The 23,313-nt window shown below is 38.4% G+C and overlaps 1 protein-coding gene across 1 annotated transcript in view; it reads left to right on the forward strand.

Moving 5' to 3' along the window:
- SLC6A15 (solute carrier family 6 member 15) overlaps positions 1–16,411 on the forward strand; it is an 86,810-nt gene extending 70,399 nt beyond the window's left edge. The window contains exons 11-12 of the mRNA XM_077471854.1: positions 5,593–5,755; positions 12,128–16,411. Of these exons, the coding sequence (XP_077327980.1) occupies positions 5,593–5,755; positions 12,128–12,505 (541 nt within the window). The 3' untranslated portion in view covers positions 12,506–16,411. The remainder of the gene's footprint in view (positions 1–5,592; positions 5,756–12,127) is intronic.
- The last annotated feature ends 6,902 nt before the right edge of the window (positions 16,412–23,313 follow it).

Below are 23,313 nucleotides of genomic sequence, written 5' to 3' on the forward strand. Positions count from 1 at the left end.
GGATACTCTGGTTTCCTCCCACACTCCAAAGACATGCGGGTAGGTTAATTGGCTCCTGTCTAAGTTGGCCCTAGTATGTGTATGTATGATTGTGAGTCAGGGACCTTAGATTGTAAGCTCCTTGAGGACAGGCACTCATGTGAATGTACAATATGTATACTGTGTGTGTGTGTGTGTGTGTGTATATATGTATATATATATATATATATATATTATAAATGTGTACATTCACATGAGTCCCTGCCCTCAAGGAGCTTACAATCTAAGGTCCCTGACTCACATTCATACATACACATACTGGAGCCAATAAATTTTTTTAAAGCACTGCATAAATTGATGTTGCTAAATAAGTACCTGTAATAAATAAGTATATGGCATTTTTCTTTTGAGGATTCAAATCTATGACATAAAAACTGCATTCTCTGTTCTGAAGCATCTTCTCAAATGCACAATAAAATAAGAAAATAAATTATAGTCAAAGCTGAACTATTTTCATGAATATTTGCAGAAATGATTATAATAAATGTTGTACTTTGAAAATCATATTGTTCAATGCAGATGTACATATAGTTGATTTATGCGCAAATAGCACAACTTCTGGTACCCCACAGTACCCATTTCCCACAGTAAATAATAAAGAAAATGTTGGCATACATACAATACCTAAATTCTTGGTGTCATGTTTCATGGCAAGAAGGGTCTTCTTTCTGTTCTTTGGGCCTCTTCTTTTCACCAGCATGTCTCCCGCCCCATAAGGGGCCAAGAGAGAAATTGCATGCAAACACTCTGTCACATTCTCACATACCTTTTTCTGTGTGACATTGCAGGTGAGCATCTTCCTCTTTCCCTGAAACTTGAACATGTGGCATTATGAGATGGTAATGTAGAACATGTCATCAGCCTATTATGCCCCATACACACGATCGGAATTATCGTTGGAAAAATCTTGGATGGTTTTTCCGACGGAATTCCACTCAAGCTTGGCTTGCATACACATGGTTATACATACGTTTGCTCAACTTTCAAGTGTCAAGAACACGGTGGTGTACAACACTACGACAAGCTGAGAAAATGAAGTTCAATGCTTCTGAGCATGCGTCGAATTGTTTCCGAGCATGCATAGGAATTTTGCGCATCAAAAAATTGGTACAGACGATCGTAATTTCTGATCTCAATTTTTCGGTCGGAAAAAGTTGCGGACATGCTCTCAAGCTTTTGTTTGGTGGAAATTCGGCCAGAAAAAGCCAGATGGAGCATACACACAGTCACATTTTCCAACCAAAAGCTCTCATCTGTCTTTTGCTGGGCGAATTTCCGATCATGTGTACGGGCATAAGTCATCACTTTCCCTAGTGATACTACTGATACCCACTTTTCTCCACAATTGATAGGATTTTCCCTTAGGTCTACCAGGAAGCTAACACCGTAGTTCTTAAGGCATCCCACCTGCGAATCTTAGGTCAAGTCCCTAAGAAGGCTCCGTACTGCAGCTAATCCCAGGATGGGATCCATGCTGTTGAGGGAAGAAACCTGAAAAACATTGGTCCCTTCACTATCAGGGCTCTCTTCCATGTCACCTGCTTCCCTACAGGCTGTCTACTATCTTCTCTGTAGTTATGTTTACTGAATGTCTTCAACTATGACACCACCCACAAGGGTTAACTTAGCCATATATTCATGCTACAGAGTTCTCCTTCTCTAACCCAGAGGGATAATGTGATCTTTTTCTCCAGAATAATGTTGATAGAATACACTGTAATGCACCACTTATTGACCCTATTACCAGGAAGCTAAAGCCTCGTACACACGATCGGATTTTTTGACAGGAATTGTGTGATGACAGGTTGTTGTTGGAATCCGACCCTTTTTACGCTCCATCAGACAATTGTTGGCCAACTTTCCATGGACAAATGTTTGATGGCAGCTTTATAGATTTTCCATGGACAAATGTCTGTTGTCAGATTTTACGAGTGTGTGCACATAAGTCCGTCAGACAAAAGTTCAACATGCAAACATGCATGCCCAGAAGCAAGGACGAGCCGTAAGTAGACATGTGCAGAGTAAAATATTTTGTTTCGGAATTTCGTTTTCGTCCGAAAAATTAATTTATTTTGTTACTCCCGAAATTCGTTTTTATTTATTTAGTTTTCATTCAAAAATTGCATTAGTCCGAAAATCCACATGAATTATGGTCGAATCTATCTTTGAAGGCTTATGGTGTCTGTCGAATGTATAAAGAAGATTTGACGGAGCTAGTATATAGCATACTTCGTGTGAACTTTAGAACCCTATTAAAGTCTATAGGACTCCAACATTCAAAATCTAAATTTTAGTGCTAATTTTAAAGGCTAATATGCAAGTTACTGTCCTAAAAAGTGTTTAGTGACCCGGGTCCTGCCCCAGGGGACATGTATCAATGCAAAAAAAAAGTTTTAAAAACGGACGTTTTTTCTGGAGCAGTGATTTTAATAATGATTAAAGTGAAACAATAAAAGTGTAATATTCCTTTAAATTTCATACCTGGGGGGGTGTCTATAGTATGCCTGTGAAGGGGCGCATGTTTCTGGTGCTTAGAACTGTCCCTGCACAAAATGTCATTTATGCAGGAAATAAAATCCTTATTTATTAAGTATTATTCTACTCAATTTAAAAAAAGAAAACAAATAAAATTGGACATACTATCTGCCAATAGAATTTAACCAAAAAGTGCATTTCATGCATCCAAAAATATAGAAAATATACCAAATCATTATCCAAGCAAAAAATAAAATAAAGCCTCATGCATGTGTCCTGCTTCTTAATATAGGAGGTCAACAATGCAAAGAGTTGGTGAAAGCAGGGGTCCGTTATCCGGACACAATTCTGAAAATTATCTGGATTATTCTCCTGGAGCCCCCGCAACAAAGGCACATGACCTAATTTGTCACGATTTAATAAAGCAACCAATTTTTGGCCCAAGAAATCCTCCTCCTCCTGTTCCTGGACTGGACCTGGGTCAAAGCAATAACTCCAAGGCCAATAAGAAATAACATGTTATCTCCTCCAATTCCGCAACATGGCTGGTTGACAAACGGCCATTCAGATCCTAACTGAAAAGCACAAAATGAAAAGCGCAAATCAACACTCACGCAAATTAGCAGAAGGTGCCCAAAGGGTGGAGCATGAAAATTGAACTTCCTCTCTATAGTCTCGTAGCACGGCTAATATGTCACTGCGTTCGCGTTTGTTGGCTGACAATTGCTTGCCGTTTGCATGCAAGACAAGTTTTTAGCCAACACCCTTCGGACGAAAGTCCGAGGCTTTGTCTGTGGAAAATCTGATTGTGTGTATGAGGCTTAACATTGTACTTCTCCTTAAAGCATCCCACCCACGTCTTAGGCGAGGTCCCCAAGAAGGCCCCTTACTGCAGCTGACTCCAAGTTGGGATCTATGCTGTTGAGTAAAGAAACACAAAACAAACTGGTTTCTTCGCTTTCAGGGCCCTCCGTCACCCCAATGAAGTCACCTGCTTTCCTACAGACTGTCTGCTATCTTTTCTGTAGTCATATTTTCTGAATGTCTTCCACTATGACACCACCCACAAGGGTTAACTTGGCTATACACTCCTGTTAAAGAGTTCTCCTTCCTTAATCCAGAGGGTTAATGGGACCTTTTCCCCTCAGTATAATGTTGATGGAATACACCAAAATATACTACTTATTGACATTACATTCCCCTTTAGAGGCTCAGACCAGGCAAAGACTCTTCTTTAACTTTAATACTTTTCTGGATAATTCTTCATACGATGCAGATCGAGCACATCATCAATTCTTAACATAGACTGGAGGTGCTGCACCTGGTGCCCCTGGTACCCTTCTCTGTTGTCTGGTCATAAATATCCGGAGAGTTATGCCCCATACACATGGTCAGAAATTCGGACTGAAAAAGTCAGATCGGATTATGATGTCGGAAAATCTGATCGATCGTATGTGGGCTGTAACAGACTTTTTCTGCTGGAATTTCCGACAGAAAAAGTTTGAGAGTAGGATCTAAAATTTTACGACAACAAAATCCAATCAGACTTTTTCAGATCATGTGTAGAGAATTCCGACGCGCAAAGTGGCACGCATGCTGAGAAAAAAATTTGGAGATGAAAGCTATTGGCTACTGGCCTCTTCTTAGTCCCGTCATACGGTTTGTACGTCACTTCGTTCCGAATGATCAGATTTTCCGCCAACTTTGTGCGACCGTGTGTATGCAAGACTAGTTTCGGTCAAAATCTGTCTGAAAAATTCAGATGGATTTTGTGGTTGGAATGTCTGACCGTGTGTATGGGGCATTAGACTGTTAGAAATGTCCATTAAGAGAACTAGCCTTATCTGCTTAAGGCCTGCCTCTCTGGATTTATGTCCTCTCAGATTTGGCAGGGCCATGAACATCAGGGACGAGGCTGTCGAGGGCTCTTAACCACCCTAACAACCAGAATGCACTAGACAAAAGATACAATTACAGTATACAATACAGAATAGGTACAAAACATAAGAAACGTGGCAAATGGGAAGCAGTACCCTAATAGGCACCTGCCTACAAACAGTATTTAGTGTGTTTGCATTTACCTATGAACTTAAGCTGCATGAAGACAAACCCTCAGGTCTGTCCATGACAGACAAGGCTCGCTGGAAGTTGGTTGAATGACACTGGGCATCATTTAACCCAGAAGAGGACCTGTAGCAAGCAAAGAGGTCAGTGTTGGAGTGTGGATAGGGTGAGTAGTGATAAAAGGGCTGCACTGAATATTTAACAACCAAAAACATAAAATTGGGGTTGGGCTTTAAAATGACCCTGTCACCAAACTAAAAGTATTTTCAAAAGATGTAATTGTAGTATAAAAGTAAATACTCACCTTCTGCATGCCTGTGCCATCAAATATCTTTTTGTGTAAAAGGAACCCCCGTGTAAAGTTTCTTCTGAAACTGATATAAAGATTTAATAATTTAATAATAAATATTTTTACCAGGTAAAAGTCTATTATGTCTATATTGACTATTTCATGGAAATAGTGAACAAAATATACAAAATGTAAATAACTCAGTGCTTTTGTATAGACATTACACACACTTCCTCACACTTTTTAGTTATGTTGCTGTTTTAAGCTATCAGGTACCTGAGATTTTCAGATACATTTAATACACAGATAAGAATAAATGTGCTATTATTGGACTGCTTGACCTTGCTATACTGACCCATGAGTAAATACAGTTCCACATTACAGTTGATATTGATCTCTTGTTGTATTGTGTCATGATTGTCCATAAGAGGTCTCCAGGTTATTGTCTAAATAGATTTTTTTTTTTCTTGCAGCTTGCCATTATTCAGTGTTTATCATTTTATCTAAGACCCTGTATACACTCTGATTTCCTTTAGATTTACCAAAACCATGTAGCGCAAGAGCCTGCCTAATTGCATACAAATTGAAACTCTTAAGGTTTGACCTCTTATTATATGGTTTTGGTAAATCTGCAGGAAAAAAATATACAGAAGATTGTATAGCTTTAGTCACAATCCCTTGTTTCTATTTAATTATATGTAACCTTACCATTTTTATCTTTTCAGATTCATGGATGATTTAAGGGATATGCTTGGATTCATGCCCTTAAAATACTATTATTATATGTGGAAATACATCTCTCCAATTCTGTTATCTATTTTGCTTGTGGCAAGTATTGTTCAAATGGGAATTACCCCACCAGGTTACTATGCATGGATTGCTGAAAAGGTAAGCAGTGCATGAAAATGTGATTTGATTCACAAGCTATGTCTGAAACAATAAATCTGAGAGAGTGAAAAAAATGTACAGGGAACTGAAGAAATATCTTATTTAATGAAGAGTTTGTATTCCTAAAGTAAGCAATGAGAATGCGGCAAAATTGAAAGTCAATTTAGTTTAGTGCACTGGGTAATGATTGTTTTCAATATGCAGAAACCCATAAAAAAAAATGGTCAGAAATCTGTTCATTAACCCAACTGCTAACTGGTTGCTGTGGATTCTTTTTCTCTATCCACTGCAATCTGCATAGCTTTATTAAAATTGATCTAAAGCCAAAACTTTAGGTTTTGTATAGTGTAAGGAAGGGTTAGACTTATTGCCATCTGTGTCCCCACATTTTTCCAATTATGACTAGAACGGTAGGTGATATGAAATCCTCCACTGGGGACACGTGTTTTGGTGACAACTGTCAAAGAGGCAATTTACTTTGCTTTGAGATTTCCCCTAAATTTCTGTAGTGTCTTTGGAACAGAATATGAAGGAAATTTCTTAAATAACTAATAGACAGCAAAAAGGAGCTGTGTTAACCTTAGCTTCCTTCATTCAAAACTAAAGTATGGGCTTTAGATATACTTGCTCCAGCAGGTTTTTATACTGATAGTTTGGTCTACTTTCAGGCTTTTACTACTGCCTGTGTCTCCATTGGGGATAGTTTTCCTTCATCTCTCGTGGCAAGGTGAATACCAAGACAGGAAGTGAGGAAAAATCACATGATTAGGGATAAAAAATATTAGTACAGTGGGGAAGGGATGGAACCTCAGTCAGGTTTGATATCCTGTGTGCATGTTTACTGAAAACTAGACTCCTACATTATATTGGATATATTGGAGATATTGGTTGCTTACACATGTACAATTGAACAAATCAATGTGTGTGAGTCAGATCACCTCAGAATTTATCTTATTCACTTCTGGGTCATGTTTCCCAGGAAGGAAGAAAGAGAGGTAGATTTAGCTGTGTCATTGAGCCCTATAGAGAGACCACCTACTAGTTCACTTCCAGTGAAGAGCATGCAGTCCCTACACACACACACACACACACACACACACACACACACACGCCGTTTTCCAAGGAAAAAAGAGGGGGGAAATTGTGGGACTTTATATGAAGCAGACAGCTGGGAATGAACGAACCAATGATTATGTAGTAATGCATGTTTAATATTGCATAGGAGCAAACATAACACATAGGACAGTAAAAAATAATATATAACAACCATGACTTAAACAGTCTGTGTTACTAGTTCTCCACAACGTAACAGCACACCTATGGGCTATAACGAGTATTAGGGGTATGGAATGTCTCATGAGCCCGGGGGGGAAATGTCAAGTGGTGTCTGACTGTGCTTACAGTGAGTCTTTTTTTTTTTTTTTTGCTCTTTTGGCATCTACACTCTCTCACGCGATAATACCAGCACAAATATGGCACCCCTGGCTCCCGAGATATTATCTTCAACGTTTTTTAAATGCCAAGAACAATTATAGTACATCCTAGGCTCCCGGTTAACCTTTATAAAGCGCATGAACCTCCTGGACAGCAGGGAAACAAAGAGCATATCATTGCAGTAGTGCTTTATGTTATCATAGGCTTCCCCAGGCCCCCTCCCACCCTCCCGCCCTATCCATACCCTCCAACCAATACCTTCCTTCCCCTCCTCACCTCTGTCCTCCCCCCTCCCTTTTCCCCCTCTTCCCCCTCCCCCCCCCCTTTTTTTTGTTTTGTTATTCTGCTTACCTTTACAATGTACAAATGTACATCCTTGCATGGTCAATAGGTACTAAGCTTTCTGCCTTGCCTGAATAATTACAATTTGTTGGGATATTCTGATTAGGCAGAGCTATCCGATGGCTGACTGACTTATTATTAACGTTAATGTTTTTGTGTTTTACACTCTGGAGAATAACTGGTTAAATAAATCCCCCCCCCCCCCCACAGCGGTCCTTGTGGACTCTTGCTGACACCCCTGGCATTTCCCTCTATAGGTGGAGTAGCTGGTCTGCTACCACCTCTGGTGTTTTTCTATTTCATCTTTCTGTCCCTCCTACATGACCCCCACTGCTCTTTCTTTTCTTTTACCCCCTCTTCCCCAGCACCTCTATCTAACCCCACACGCTCCTCCTTTCTCCCCTTCCCATATTGCTCCTTACACTAATTGCCTCCTTTTGCTGTGGTTTTGCCCCCACTCAATTGTCCCTCCTCCCCGTCTCCGGCTCACCCCTTTCTCAGACACCCAATAACCTACATCTGAACACTGCATCTACACATTATCATGCAAAGTAAGTCATCGCCTCACCTCCCCTGACCCTGAAGTATTCATCGCTAAATGCAAAAGGCCTTAATCTCCAAGAAAAAAGATCACAAGTACTGTCCTTCCTTACAAAATACAAGGCCCACTTAATTTATTTGCAAGAAATGCACTTTCGCTCGGACTCAATACCTAAATACCTAGTCCAAGACTAAAGGGTTTTCTATCCCAGTATCTAAACACGCAGACTTTCACCTCTGATTCCCTCATTGACCCTGAAGATGGGTTTATCTTTCTCAAGGGCACTTGCGCTTCAAAACTAACACTGGCTAACATATACTGTCCAAACAAGCACCATGTCACTTTCTTTAGGAAAACCTGCAAACTTCTATCGTCATTCCAGAAGGGACTCCTTGGTGGGGACTTTAATGTCCCTTTGAGTCCTGTTCTAGATTCCTCCTCGGGCACATCTAACCTACCCTATAAAGCCCTCCGCCAGATTAAATTTAAACTCCAGAAACTTGCCTTACATGACGCTTGGCGTACTTTGTCTCCCTCTGTCAAAGACTACACTTTTTTCTCTGCCCCTCATTAGAAATACTCCAGGATTGACTATTTCTTCCTTTCTTAAACAGACCTATCCTGCCTACAACAGTCCACAATAGAACCAGTGTTTCTTTCCGATCATCACCCGATCACAATCACCCTCTCCTTCCCTGAGACTTGCACTAAAATAGAAACCTGGCATCTAAACCCTTCCCTTTTTAAAAGACCCTGCAACTATTGACCACGTACGTACGCACATCCACCTATACTTCCAGAAATTAGCCCAGAAGTGTCCCCTATCTCTCTTTGGGAAGCACATAAACGTGTGATCCGAGGCGAACTACTGGCCGTAGCCGCAAAACACAGTAGCCTTAACAAAGACTATCAAATTGCTAGAATTAACTCATAAACAAACACAGGCCCAGTCTACCCTTCAGGCATTCATTCAAGCCCGTTCCCTACTCCTGGAGGAATTAGGTAAACTCGCTAGGCTGCAATACATCCTTGGCCAGAGGATCTTCTACGAGCATGGAAATAAATGTGGGCATTTATTTGCTCGTTCATTCGGTCTCCACATCTGTGGGATTGCGATAAAATGCAACCCTTCTGGAAAGAGGTCCATAACCTTATGGCCCATGTTACTACATTCGCCTTAAATTATTCTCCTGCACAATTCCTCCTTCATCACACATCTTTAGGGGAAAAAAAGTATTACAAATCTTTAGCCATGCATATGGTGAACGCGGCTAAGCACTGCATACTGAATCATTGACGTTCTAACAATGCTCAGATGATTAGGGAATGGTTGGCGAGGATCTCAAACATAAAAAACATGGAAGAATGAATCCATATTTCTCAAGATAGAATACATTCACTTGGGCATGTTGGAACCATTTTAAAACATATGACTGATGCCACCAATATGTTCCATAGAATGGACCTGCAAAAGAAATCTCTGGCCTCTTTGGTGGACTGGGGGAGATGGGGGGGGGGGGGGATTTTGGGGGTGGAGGCACATGAGAATGATCTACTAATACCTCCTCTTCTCCTACACCCCCAGCACATTTATATCTACTCCCCCTTTCTCTTTTTTTTTTTTTTTTCACTCTCGACCAAGCCCTTTCCTACCCCCTCCCACCCTGCTGCTTCCTCTGCCCTTTTTTCCACCTCTCTCACTTTTTTTTTTTTCTTGTTCCTCACCCCCTCCTTCTTCACACATTGCTTCATCCTATTTCCCTCCCCCTCTTGTGGTCGAATGCCTTGAATTGGACCGGAACCTTTTCAATACCCCCCACCCCCTCCCTCCCTATGCTTATCCTGTTATCACTAAGTACGTCTCCTCAGGTTACAATACATTCGCAATCCTGATCTGGAGCGAACCCCTAAGCTACCTCCTGTCTTTGATTGCTCCAGGGGGGAGGGAGGAGGAGGTGAAAATGAAAGAAAGATCCTCCACCTAATGGTGCTCTGTTTTATGCACAAGTTGTGTTCCTGGTCGATTTATCCCAGGCTGTTCTATTAAGCTGTATTCTAAGACTGTATATCCATTCTGATGTTAATGATGTGACTTTATTGACTTTCTGTATTGCTTTCTTTGTATACCCGCTCTTTACTGAATACAATAAAATAAAACTTTTATGGAAAAAAAATATATAATAAATCTTAGTATAAAACATCATATATATATATATATATATATATATATATATATCTATCTCTATCTCACACATATTCATCACACATATTCCAACGTGATAACATAGAAATGAGCCTAGTGTATGTGTACCCAGATTCAATAGGCATGGTAGCATATCAACATAATTGATTGGAACAGTTCATTATAATAAAAAATATTGAATAAAATGTTGCACATGACTACTGTGACAGAGCATCAAAATGCATTTCGTGGACAACATGCCACTCATCAGGAGCAGATGCAGATGAAAAATGTCTAAAATAAAATAAATACCAGAATAGTAAGATCTTAAATGAAAAAAGGAAGGAAAAAGAGGGGGGGACAACAAGAGATCTCAACCACTTACCTAATCATAGTATAAAGATATTGATAACAATGCTGGAGGCACTGTGGGAAACTTCATGAATTTGATGGATGTTTTATATTGAGATGTATTATATATTATTTTTTACTGTCCTATGTGTGCTCCTATGCAATATTAAACAAGCAGTACTATATAATCATTGGTTCGTTCATTCCCAGCTCTACGCTTCATATAAAGTCCCACAATTTTCCCCCTCTTTTCCCATATGTACTAGAGATAAATGTATATGAACATACCAGTCATTTCCTCATATAAAGTCACAATCTCTCCCCCCCCCCCCTTTTTTTTTTTTTTTTTTTTTTTTCAAGAAAGATGCATTTCATTTGAAATCACTGTCCTTAAAAAGGATAATATTCCTCTTTATTAGGATTTTAATGAAAAATATGCCAACTATCTTATCGGGACATCAGTGGGAGGGGGATCCCCTTTAGCAATACATGCTAGGTTCCCATTAGATACCTGTTTGGGGGACATTTTGCATGCAGGGTTTGGTTTTTCATATCCTTATAGATAAATTACCTGTTTGCAACTAAATGTGCATGATCTTGGCCAAGGACAGGTAGCATGAGGTTTTGCATTTTTTGGGGTATTTTAAGATGTGTTGATCTAAATTACTAGTGACATTACAAGCACATACCCTTTTAGGAGTTTGACACATCTCCAACTTGTATGCCTATACAATAAATGGCAGAGATGTGCTCAGATTAACTTGCAGTCTATTGCAGAGGTAGAAACCATGCCCACTTGCTTGCTACATGGAGATGATTGTTGCAGAAAGGCAACGATGGACTCCAAAGAGCTGCCTGCATTAAAGGCAGCTTGCATCTGTAACAAAGACCTGCTCTATGCTTGCTTTGCTTTAGCACTTTAGCTGCAATCTAAACCTTGCAAGGGACTATGTAATACAATATTGATGTTTGTATAGTAATACACATGGAACTCCTACAGCTACATTATTATTGGATCTCGGTTTACACATTTTTCAATGGCACTGATACTTGTTACAGGACAGTTTTTACAGTTATACTTCTTTACTCCTACTATTTCTATAATTATGTTTTAATACATGAATTACATGAATATTGACCAGTTGTAATAAATACAGGCATACCCCACTTTTAAGGAAGCAATGGGGTTTATTTACTAAAGCTGGAAAGGGCAAAATAAGGCTCACTTCTGCATAAAAACCAATAAGCTTCTAACCCCAGCTTGTTCAATTAAGCTTTGGTTATAAAACCTGGAAGCTCATTGGTTTCTATGCAGAAGTGAGCCTGATTTTGCACTTTACAGCTTTAGTAAATAAACCCCATTGTGTAGTTAAAGGTGGGGTATGCCTGTACTGTTTGTTTCAGGTGCCATCAATGTATTTTATAATGATTTTTACATTTTTATAAACAATGAAAAATAGAATACAAAACATGCAATAGATAACTAATTCCCTCACAATATGCTCTTTTTTTACTTTTTTAGGCTACAGAAGAACGCCTCAGTTATCCAACCTGGGGACTTGTTGTTTGTGTGTCACTTATAGTTGTCGCTCTTCTGCCAGTTCCCCTGGTGTTTATTGTTCGCTTCTTCAATCTCATTGATGATACCACTGGAAGCTTGGCCTCTGTCTCCTATAAAAGAGGACGCATTATCAAGGAACTGTCCAATATAGAAGAAGACGATGCCAGTCTAATCCATGAGAAGATTCAAAGCGAGATGCCGTCTCCAAATATTGGAAATAGCATCTACAGAAAGCAAAGTGGATCACCAACTTTAAAAGTGGACACTGCTCCCAATGGACGTTATGGCATTGGGTATCTAATGGCAGATATGCCAGACATGCCTGAATCAGACTTATAATGGGGATGATAAAATCACAATTCTTTTTCCTTGGCAATGCACACTATCTCTTCTTCAATGAAGAGGTTGGCTTTAATGCTTATGAAGCACTGACAGCTGAATAATGTTTCAGGACTGAGAACACACAGTTTGAGAGGGTGAAGGGCATTGTGGGTTGTTACCGGATGGCATAAGACTTTTGTGTTCTGGATCTGGCTTTAGCCCTTAGAACTTTTCTAGGACCTTAACTACTGTATGTGTCTTACCTCTCTGTGCCTAATTTTGTCCTGAGATCAAGTGACAACTAAGTTTGTGACAATAGTCTGTACACACATTGAATATTTCTTGACACTATCAATACAATCGACCAATAAGGGCAAGTGAAATCTAGATGGCTCAATCAGATAAATGATTGCACAAAGAAGTAAAGTTGCTGGTCCCTGTATTTCCTTTAAGCCATATGAATGGTTAGTATATGAGCTGCAGTATTATCATGAATTATGGATGTTTCAGTATCCTTATTAGTACTAAATCTTTTTTGACTTGATTAGTCAGCTGAAGCTCAGGGCTACAAAGCAACTGACTTATTTTCACATCTTTAAATAAGAAAAGTCCATTTTGTGTGATTATATTTTGGTTAATTTTTTTTGGCTCCCTCATCAGTGTTATTTAAATTCATGTCAGGGTCACAACGTGATCAAAATACAGTGGAATGTTTTTATCCTTTATTTTTAATGTGTTCACATGTTATTAGAATTGGCTTATATACGCAAAAAACGGTGGCTCACGGTTGCCAAAAACTCAATTCATTTAATGATGATAACCATACTGGGCCTGTTATGAATGTATTGTATGTGGATGTTCATCAGAAGAAAGGTTATATCAGGACAATTCTATGTGTGCCAAAATAGCTTCAAAGTAGATATAAGCACTTATGTATTTACCAATTTTCAAATCCAAAATGTATTCTTATTACTGTTAAATCCATGTCCAGATTAAAGAATGACTAAACGTCAATTAAAATTTTATTTATGTAAGGAACTTTTAATAACACCCATGTATACACATTTACTTGTTTTTAATAGGTCTCAGAACTGGCAATATTCAAAATGAATATGCCATAATAGGGGCTTCCTGTCTGTTAGTGTCCTTTTTTGACTAGTGATGCATATAACTATAGATATTGGTGAGAGCAAAAAGTAGCTCTGTTAAGTAGAGCAACACTTTATTTGCCGCCAAATACTATAGCAGAAGCTTATACTTCTGCCATTCTTCATGTATGTCCAATTTAGAAAGGGCACATTTATAAGCATACTACAAATAGTTTCTTTTATGCAAACTCCAGTTTGTCACATGACAGTACCATGCAATAACAATGGTCAAGAATGTAACTTGTTAGGTGCTTACATTTTTAATACTAAATATTACAGCTACAAATAAAAGTCGCCACAAATGCATTGTTTAATAACACCTGCACTGTTGCGCGTTACATAAATAGATTACACATAGATATATGGCACTTAGGTTAAATGTATCTCGGAGAGATACAGAATGTTTTAGTTGGTTTATAATTAAAGTATGACCTTATTCATCCACCAGTTTGAGATAGAAACACTATATACACATTATTTTAGCAATGTGTTTTATAGACTGTTGGGACTGAATTCCAATCGGTGCAAAAAACACTGTTAAAGTCATTTAAACTTATGAGCACTTAGATTTTTTTTTTTTATTATTATTTCCAAAAAATAATTAATTTAAAAAGTAACTAAACATCAGTTGCAAGTCAAAACTGTATATTGATTTGCAATGAGAAGCATATGTAAGACCCCCACTGTCACTAAAATACTAAGGAGTAAAATATGTTCAGTAAGCTACAGGAATTTGCACTTAGCTTAGTTAATGAGGTGAAGCTATGTCGACTTCAACCATCCAACCATGTTTAATCAAAAATACAGTTTTTATTTATTTTGTATTTTTGCAAAGTACATTTTTACTTCTCGTTACCTCATTCACTAAACTAAGTGAAAATTTTCTTTGCAAAGTAAATACGCTCTACTTAGTAAATCAACTCCATAATGTACATTGACTAGTTGTATCTACTGTTGCATAAGAAAGCCAATGTCAGTGGAAGACTTTTGTACATGAAGTATGCAACATTTCAGTTTATCTAAGAGCAAAAAGCAGACAATGATACAACGATCTGCCAAACATACTGTATAGTCGCTAGAACAGTTTTCTTTTACCTGGAATTCTTTTCTGAACTAGTCTTGCATGAAGTAGAACTGAAGAAGGGTATAGAAGGATGACTGCTGGCCACAATAATATATGGAACAAGTCTCTCTGAAATGTATTTTGTATTTTGAATATATTAGGTTCCATTCATACATTGATGCTGTGCTGAGCTTTATATAAGGCCATTCTTACCATAAGATAAGGTGACAATGATGCATATGTATGTTGTTTCTAAACAGTGCAGAAAACCTAAAGTGGCAGATTTCAGTGCCAGCAGGAAAGTAGGGTCACCCTTCATGTATTTGCCCTTCACTGTCTTTAACAACAAGTAATCAAGCAAGACGTGTACTACTAAACCCTCTCACCGTGTACATTTGAATTCGTAGGGCATCGCTGTTATGAGGTTAGCAACAAAAGTACTTGCTCTATGCCCTTTCAAATCCAGTTAAATATAATACCATGTCAAGAATGAATTTGAAGCCACAGTTGGAATTCATCAGATACTAAGGGATTGATTTATTAAAGCCAAATTGTCTGTTCACTTTTCAAAAATAGTTGCACTTTGCAAGGGAATTTGCAACAGAGCTAGGAATGAGATGAAGCTTTTTACAACTTCCATCATAAAATCATATGCAAGCGAAAATGCATTTTTTTTTTTATTCTCCTTGTACATGATTAAGTATCTTTTGAAAAGTGAGACTTTGCTTTGTTCGATAAGCACTGGGGCAGATTCCCTGGATTCCCTGGAAAAGCGTATTTCTCTCTAGTAAATCAATCCCAAAAGTCAGAAATTTGAATAAAGTCTTATTTTGTAAGCAACATGCTCCATAAAATGTATAGTAGGTTGAGCTGAGTTTGAGATTGTAGGTTATTTCTCATTCTTGCTTCTCAAAGACTACCCTAAAATGTTTTGTTTTACTGATTTCCCAAAAAAGTGGATAATTTTAATGATATATACATGCACTTGATTGTACTGTACAAAATATAAAGCCACTAGGGCACTTTTATTTTACTAGCCCTGATAGCGTTTGGGCTTTTAGTTTCAAATAAATCTGCGTGCTTTTTATTTTCATATATATTAGCTGTATAAATAATTAGTGGTAATAATGAAAGTATAGCACTTAAAGTCATGGGATGTCATTGGCGCCCCTTATTTGCTGTGGATGTATGACATAAAGTTGTATATTTTGAGTAACAGGCTTGATGTTAACTACAAAAATATGTTTTCTACAATCAGGTTACAGTGTGTGGTTATGGTGGGGATTCAAGGAAAGTATGCATTGTGCAGTTATTTTCCCATGTTGTAACAAACTCCTTAATTGATATTTATTGTGGTTACATCAGTATATTTATACGATCTCTATGTACTGTAAATATGTACATTATACTCTGTCTGAAAGCTAAATGACTTGTTTAAGCTAGCTGTGGAAGCAAAATTTCTCTTTCTCTAAAAGAGCATATTTTTGATTTCTTGCGCAAGCATATACCATGTAACATACATACATTTAATACATGTATTTTTTCAATGTTTTTTTTTTTTTTCTTCTAGGCTGAAATATAATACTAAATTCTGTTATTCAGCCATGCATTTATTAATTTTGCATAACAATCATGTTCCTCTATACCAGGTTTGTTTCTCCAATCCTAATTTGTACTGTAATGTATGTGTTATTAAACATAAATTATAACATGGTACTGCCTACATTTTTATTATTATAATTCTTATGTGTATTTTCTTTTATTGTTCATTCCAAACAAAATTATAATTGGGTTTTAAGTAGAATACAAATGCTCAAAGTGAATCTGTGCTCATGCCTGTTCAAGTGGTAGGGGAACAAGGTAAAGCACATGATTGCTTTCAATTGCCTAAATTACTTTTAAAGTGTACCTGGTATCACATAAATGTTTTTTTTTACTGAGTGCACACATGGCTTCCCACTGCTGACTTTCAATCTGTACTAAACTAGTATAAAAATCAATCATACTCATACAACTCTGCGGGAGCAAAAATTGAGAAAATTGTTCATCCAACCATAGCATGCTCCTCTCAGTCTAAATCACTTGACTGTTTGTTTTGTTTTTTTGTTTTTGTTTTTTCTTCTTAATTTATGCTGTTACTGCATTTTGTTGTGAATTTATTCATACTGACTTGTACAGTTACCACTAGAGCCTCTTTAACTTTTGCTGTTTGGGTCTAAGCTTCTTTTCTTCTCCATAAGAGTCAATTGGAATGCAAAACCAACTCAATGCAGCTTTCAGAAGTTCAGAAGCACCTAGAACCACATTTCATCAGACTGACTTCAGGGTCTGATGCTTAAATTAACCTTAATTCTGGTTATTACTATTTGTAAATCCCAGGTTTAATGCTTTTCTGTCTTCAATGGATGGAGGTGAGACAAAATAGAAGTAAAAATAACAAGTTTATGGAGGTGTTTAGGGAAATATGCATGCATTTATTGTACAAAGTCAACTGCACTTGCAACACTACCCACAAGGAAATATGATATTCATATTTGGCTCAGAAAAAAATGTGTGCTATATTAAGCATGACTGGTGAATTTTGTAAAAAAAAAAAAAAAAGAGACTTGGAAATAATAGTGGGAAGAATGCTCTATCATTGTTTTGAGAGTCAATGTGGCAAAGCTATCCAATCTCTCTGCTTTAATTCATGGCTATAGATTGTGATTCAATACACATATATATCAATCTTGTAGGGAAAGTTCTGAGAAACAATATAAAATGAAAGGGGTAAATTTACTAATGGCAAGTAGGTTCACATTGCAAGGTAAGTTGCATTTTGCAAGGAAATTTTCCCCAGAGCTCAATGGAGGAGAGGAAGCTCTGCTAAAGTCCATTCTCCAATCATATGCAAGCATAAATGCAATTTTTTTTTTTATTGTCCTTGCATATGATTGGGTATCCTTTTGCAAAGTAAAAAAAAATACCACATTCACTAAGCTCTGAAGAAAGTTCTCTTGCACAGTGCATCTTCCCTTGCAAACTGAACAGCCTAACAACCCCCCAAATCTTCAACAGCTAAGCATTATGGTAAGTTGTTGGCATCCAGCAGTAAGGCTTTTAAAATATTATTATTATTATACAGGATTTATGTAGCACCAACAGTTTGCACAGAGCTTTAAAATGTAGGAGGGGACAGTACAATTACAATACAGCTAAATACAGAAAGGATGGGAGGACCTTGATCATGGAGCTTACAATCTAAAGGAAGCGGAGAAGGTACCAAAGTTAATTGCTACGAGGGAAGTTCTGATGGAGGTGGCTTGAGTACAGTTCATGGGTGGACGTGGGATAGTCTTCCCTGAATAAATGAGTTTTCAGGGATCGCCTAAAGGTGGCCAGGGTAGGGGCTGACCAGACATACTAGGACAGGGAGACCCAGCAGATGGGAGAGGCGCTGGAGAAGTCCTGGAGGCGAGCTTGGGAGGAGTTCACAAGGGAGCTAGAGAGCAGGAGATCTTGGGAGGAGTGGAGAGGATGCTTTTGGCGATATCTGCACATTAGGTTGGCGATGTAGCTGGGGGGAAAGTTTGTGGATGGCCTTGTATGTCATGGTTAGGATTTAGAATTTTATACGGTGGGCTAGTGGAAGCCAGTGAAGGGATTGGCAGAGAGGCAGCAGTCAGAGATAGGTTAGTAAGGTCTATTAGTCTAGCAGCAGCATTCATAATAGACTGAAGGGGGAATAGCCTGCATAAGGGTAGGCCGTTGAGGAGAGAATTGCAGTAGTCAAGACGAGAAATAAACAAGCAGTGAATAAGTTGTTTTGTGTTGTCATTAGTCAGAAAGGGGCAAATTCTGGAAATGTTGAAGTTAAGGCAGCAAGATGTAGCCACTGATTGGATGTGGGGCTGAAGGCCCCCACATACAATTTCAATGTTGCTTGCATTGTTGTAATTGTTTGATAACACTTAACTATTAAATCATAAATTGTGATTGGTTGCAAAGGGTTACAGGAACCCCTTGCTCTTTCCATCTTGCAATTCTTAAATAAGAACAATCCAAGATATTGGGGTAATTTACTACATGTACATAGACTGTTCACTTTGCAAGGGAGGTTGCACTCTGCAAAGGGAGTTTTACACAGAGCATGGTGAATAAGGTGAAACTTCACCTAACAAAGAATTAAAAAAAAAAACAGCATTTTTTTAATTGCACATGATTGGATGATGGAAGCCAACAGTGCTTTACCTCATTCATTGGGCTCAACTTCCCTTGTAAAGCAAATAGTCTATTTACATGGAGTAAATCAACCAGATGATCTTTATCTAAAACATCCCAAGATGCACTTTTTCTATGTTGAGAAATTCTTCCATTACTAGTGATGTATAATATTTACTGTTACATAGTATTAAAATGCTGTATCTGGTACACTAAAGCACAGCACATAGAAATTCCTTATTGGAATACACAAGAATAAAAGCAGAATTCAGATTCAAAATGAGTTGTGTTCATAAAAAATTACAGTAGCTGCTTTTTTTTTTTTTTTAATAGGCTGAATGATTCACACTCTTCTGTCATTAGATACATTTACAGTCACTTTAACAAAACGCAATGTGCTTGCTTATTGGAGTATATGCAAGTAAAACCATTTTATGTGTGATTTCAAGTATGCCAATTGTTAATTTTTAGTTATGTTGAGGCCACCACACATATTAGGAGTTTTGTAAATGTTAAAGCTTGCAACAAACAAAATTAAACAAAGTATATAAAAAATTAATTTATAAAATGAAAGGAAATCGTTTTTGCTTCTGTAATTTAGTAACTATCCACTAGATGGCATGCATGTGTAATTCATCAATGTTTTTTTTTTTTCACCAAGTACGCCATCTGGTGAGGTTACATGTTCTGTGGAACAATCTGCAGAGTGCACACATTTTCTTTAATTGATACGTAGTACACCACAGAAGTTAAATCCACATCATTCATAATATTTATAAACTTTCAAATCTGAACAATGTTCCCCCAAAAATGATCACAGAGGGTTCATTTTATCAGGTAAACTAAAAGCATGGAAGCTGAGTGACTCACAAATAATGGCCCCTGTCGAAGTAATATTCTGCTCATTACTTTTCTATTTCCTTTGATGCTATAGACTAGGCTGAGCTGTGTGTGCCTGGGCAGGCTTGAACAGCCAGCTGCTGCATTCTGATAAATTTGATTCTGGATGTGACCGGAATAACTGAGGTTCATTGTGTAATATTACACCTACTCTGCTGCAAGACTTAACTTGTCACAAAGACTCAAGACCGTAATGTGGCCGCCTGCCTTTTTTTCCCCCTTCTGAAACATTTCATAAGTCTTCTCTTTGCATTCTGATTCAATCCAACATCACATTTTTAGTATCTCTACTGTAGAACATTTAAAAACTTTTTATAAAGTTTACTTTAATGATGCTATTTGAATACATTTGCTCTGTATTTTTGCTTGCACCTGATTGGAATTTGGAAGCAAACCTTCACTTTGTTCACTAAGCTAAAAGAAAATTCCTTGCAAAGTGAAAATTCTGTGAAAAGAGAACTTATAAATGTGAACGTAAAAAAAAAGGATGCTGAACAGGTATTGAAAGTTGTGCAGTGCATTTAGTGAACAGATACCAAAAATCAACTCAAAGCTGACCATTGCCCCTTTTACAAGTTTTTCTTGATGTGAAATCAGTTTAACTTGACTTAAAGAGAAAGTAAACCCTGATGGGTTTTACTGCCTCTTTATTCCCCTGCAAAGTAAAAGCATAATGGGCTAGTATATCAATCGCCAAGGAGGCACCAGGAGCATGGATCTCCAAAAGGAGGTGAATCACATTTTTTTTCTGGGCAGAAAGGCACATTCCTTGCCTGTCTGTGGTCTTTATTTCGGGGGTAGAAAATTGGCAGGCAGATTTTATAAGCCGCCAGCAGCTGTCCAGGAGAATGTTCTCTACACCCCGACATATTTCAGACCATATGTCAAAATTGGGGTACCCCGGATGTAGACCTGTTTGCGTCAAGGTTCAACAGAAAACTGGACAGCTTTGTGTCAAGAACAAAGGATCTGCTAGCACAAGGGTCAGACACCTTAACGATTCCTTGGGATCGATATTCTCTGATCTATGCCTTCCCTCCAATTCTGCTTATTCCGCGGTTCCTTCGGAGAGTCAAAAGGGAAGCAAATTTGTTCATTCTGGTGGCCCTGACTTGGCCCAGGTGACCTTGGTATGCAGAGATCGTAAAGATGGCAGTGGGGAGACCTTGGGCTCTTCCGCTGCATCCATATCTACTCTCACAAGGTCCAATATTCCATCCTGCCTTATGAAGTCTGAATTTGACAGTTTGGCTGCTGAGACCCACATTCTAAACAGCCGTGGGCTCTTGGAATCAGTCCTTTCTACTCTGGTTAATGCTAGGAAGCCGACCTCCAGGCTCATCTACTACAGAATCTGGAAGATATATGTTTCCTGGTGTGAACCCAGGGGGTGGCATCCCAGAAAGTATGCCATTAGCAGGATTCTTGCCTATCTTCAATTAGGCATTGAAGTGGGGCTGGCCTTTGTTCAGGGGGCACTGTGCCTGAATCCGCCAGTCAAAACTTTTGTGACCATGGGATCTGAATTTGGTTTTGTGCGTTTTGCAAGGACAACTTTTTGAACCATTGCACCATGCTTCTTTAGTTCTTCTGAAAAAGAAACTGGTCTTTTTGGTAGCCATTTCCTCAGCTAGAAGGTTATCAGAATTAGCGACTCTTTCTTGTAAAGAGCCATATTTGATTATTCACAAAGACGTGGTGGTGTTGTGTACTCACCCGAATTTTCTACCTAAGGTAGTTTCAGGATTCCATCTAAATCAAGATGTGGTCCTACTGTCCTTTTTTCCAGATCCACAGTCCACGGAAGACTAGTTTTTACACTCTCTAGATGTTGTAAGAGCAGTCAGTATCTACTGTATCTGCAGGCAACCGCTCAGATACGAAAGACTGATTATCTGTTTATTCTCGCAGAAGGCCCCAGAAAGTGCCAGGCTGCGTCGCAATCCAGTATTTCTAGATGAATTTGGCAAGTTATTATTCAGGCCTATGGTATAAAGAAAAATATTCTTCCTTTTCAGGTTAAGATACACACAACTAGAGCGGTTAGTATTTCATGGGCAGTGCATCACCAGGCCTCCATGGCTCAGATCTGCAGGGCTGCAACTTGGTCTTCAGTCCATACATTCACTAGATTCTATCAGATGGATGTAAGAGGGCATGAGGATGCTGCCTTTGGGCGCAGTGTGCTGCAGGCAGCAATATAGATCCTCTTGTCTGTTGGCATAGATACTCTTGTCTATGTATCTTCTGATCTGTGTCTCCCAGCCCTCAATTTGGGCATTGCTTTAGGACATCCCACTAAGTAAATACTAAGCTTCTGTGTCCCCTGATGTATGAACAAGAAAATAGGATTTTAATATACATCTTACCTGTAAAATCCTTTTCTTGGGAATATATCACGGGACACAGAGCTCCCGCCCCTCTTCGGGATTATACGTGGGGTGCATATTGCTTTGCTACAAAACGAATGCACTCTCCATATGGGGGGGGGGGGCATTATATAGGGGAGGAACTCACTTTGAAATGAGGGTTACCAGTGTCCAATCACCTGAAGGTACTATATAACCCACTAAGTAATTACCAAGCCTCTGTGTCCCGTGATGTATTCCCAAGAAAAGGATTTTACAGGTAAGCTGTATTTAAAAATCCTATTTTTCTACACATATATTTACATGTCAGGATTATTTTTTACAATATAGGAGATCTGGAAGCCATACAGGGAAGAGGGCTGAGTCAGAGGAATCAAAGAAATCCAGCGTAATTTCTACATCCCACAAGATGACAGGGTGAGAAGGACAAAAAGCTGGGTGATTCACTAGATTTTAGAGTGAGTTGACAAAGCAAATGTTATCCTTTCCATTCCTAGAATACAAAGTCAGATAAAACTATCTTTAGAATGCCTTTAAAGTGGAAGTAACTGTATCTGATCACCACAAACTGAAATGCTATTTAATTCATTTTTAATATTCAAAACAAACTCACTCATCCATTTGTGTCTCTATGCTTTATCTTGTTAAGAAATCACTTTAAAAAATACTCTTGAGCATTTCTAGCCATGGCCATCCTGAGTAAAGGCAGATGATTCATGCATCATTTACTTCCTGGAATCTATCTACACTTAGCTCAGTCAAGCAGGGGACTGTGCTCAGCTGAGAAAACCCCTTCTTCTCTCCTCCAGATGAAAGAAAAAAATTCCCATAAAGACCCCTGGGATGTATGACATCAATTTGAACTAGGCCAGAATACAGGAAGTGTCATGTATCAGATAAGACCAGAACTGTGTGGACTGCAACAGAGGAAACCCAAACGTGTATAAGTGAAATATGATTTATTAAAGAAAGTGAATAATATAAATACAACCACACAGTGCAATAAACCAACCAACAAGACCCCCAAACAACAACAGACAGATATGTACAATAAATGGAAAATGCAAGGACCGTAAACGATAGGCAGGCCAGGGTCATACACAGAGGATCAGCAAATAAACAAGGACAGTCCAGAATCAGAGTCAC

The sequence above is a fragment of the Lithobates pipiens genome, unplaced genomic scaffold, assembly GCF_037356315.1.
Source record: "Lithobates pipiens isolate NorthernLeopardFrog02 unplaced genomic scaffold, aLitPip1_a1.2 Scaffold_8, whole genome shotgun sequence".
Taxonomy (NCBI): Eukaryota; Metazoa; Chordata; class Amphibia; order Anura; family Ranidae; genus Lithobates; species Lithobates pipiens.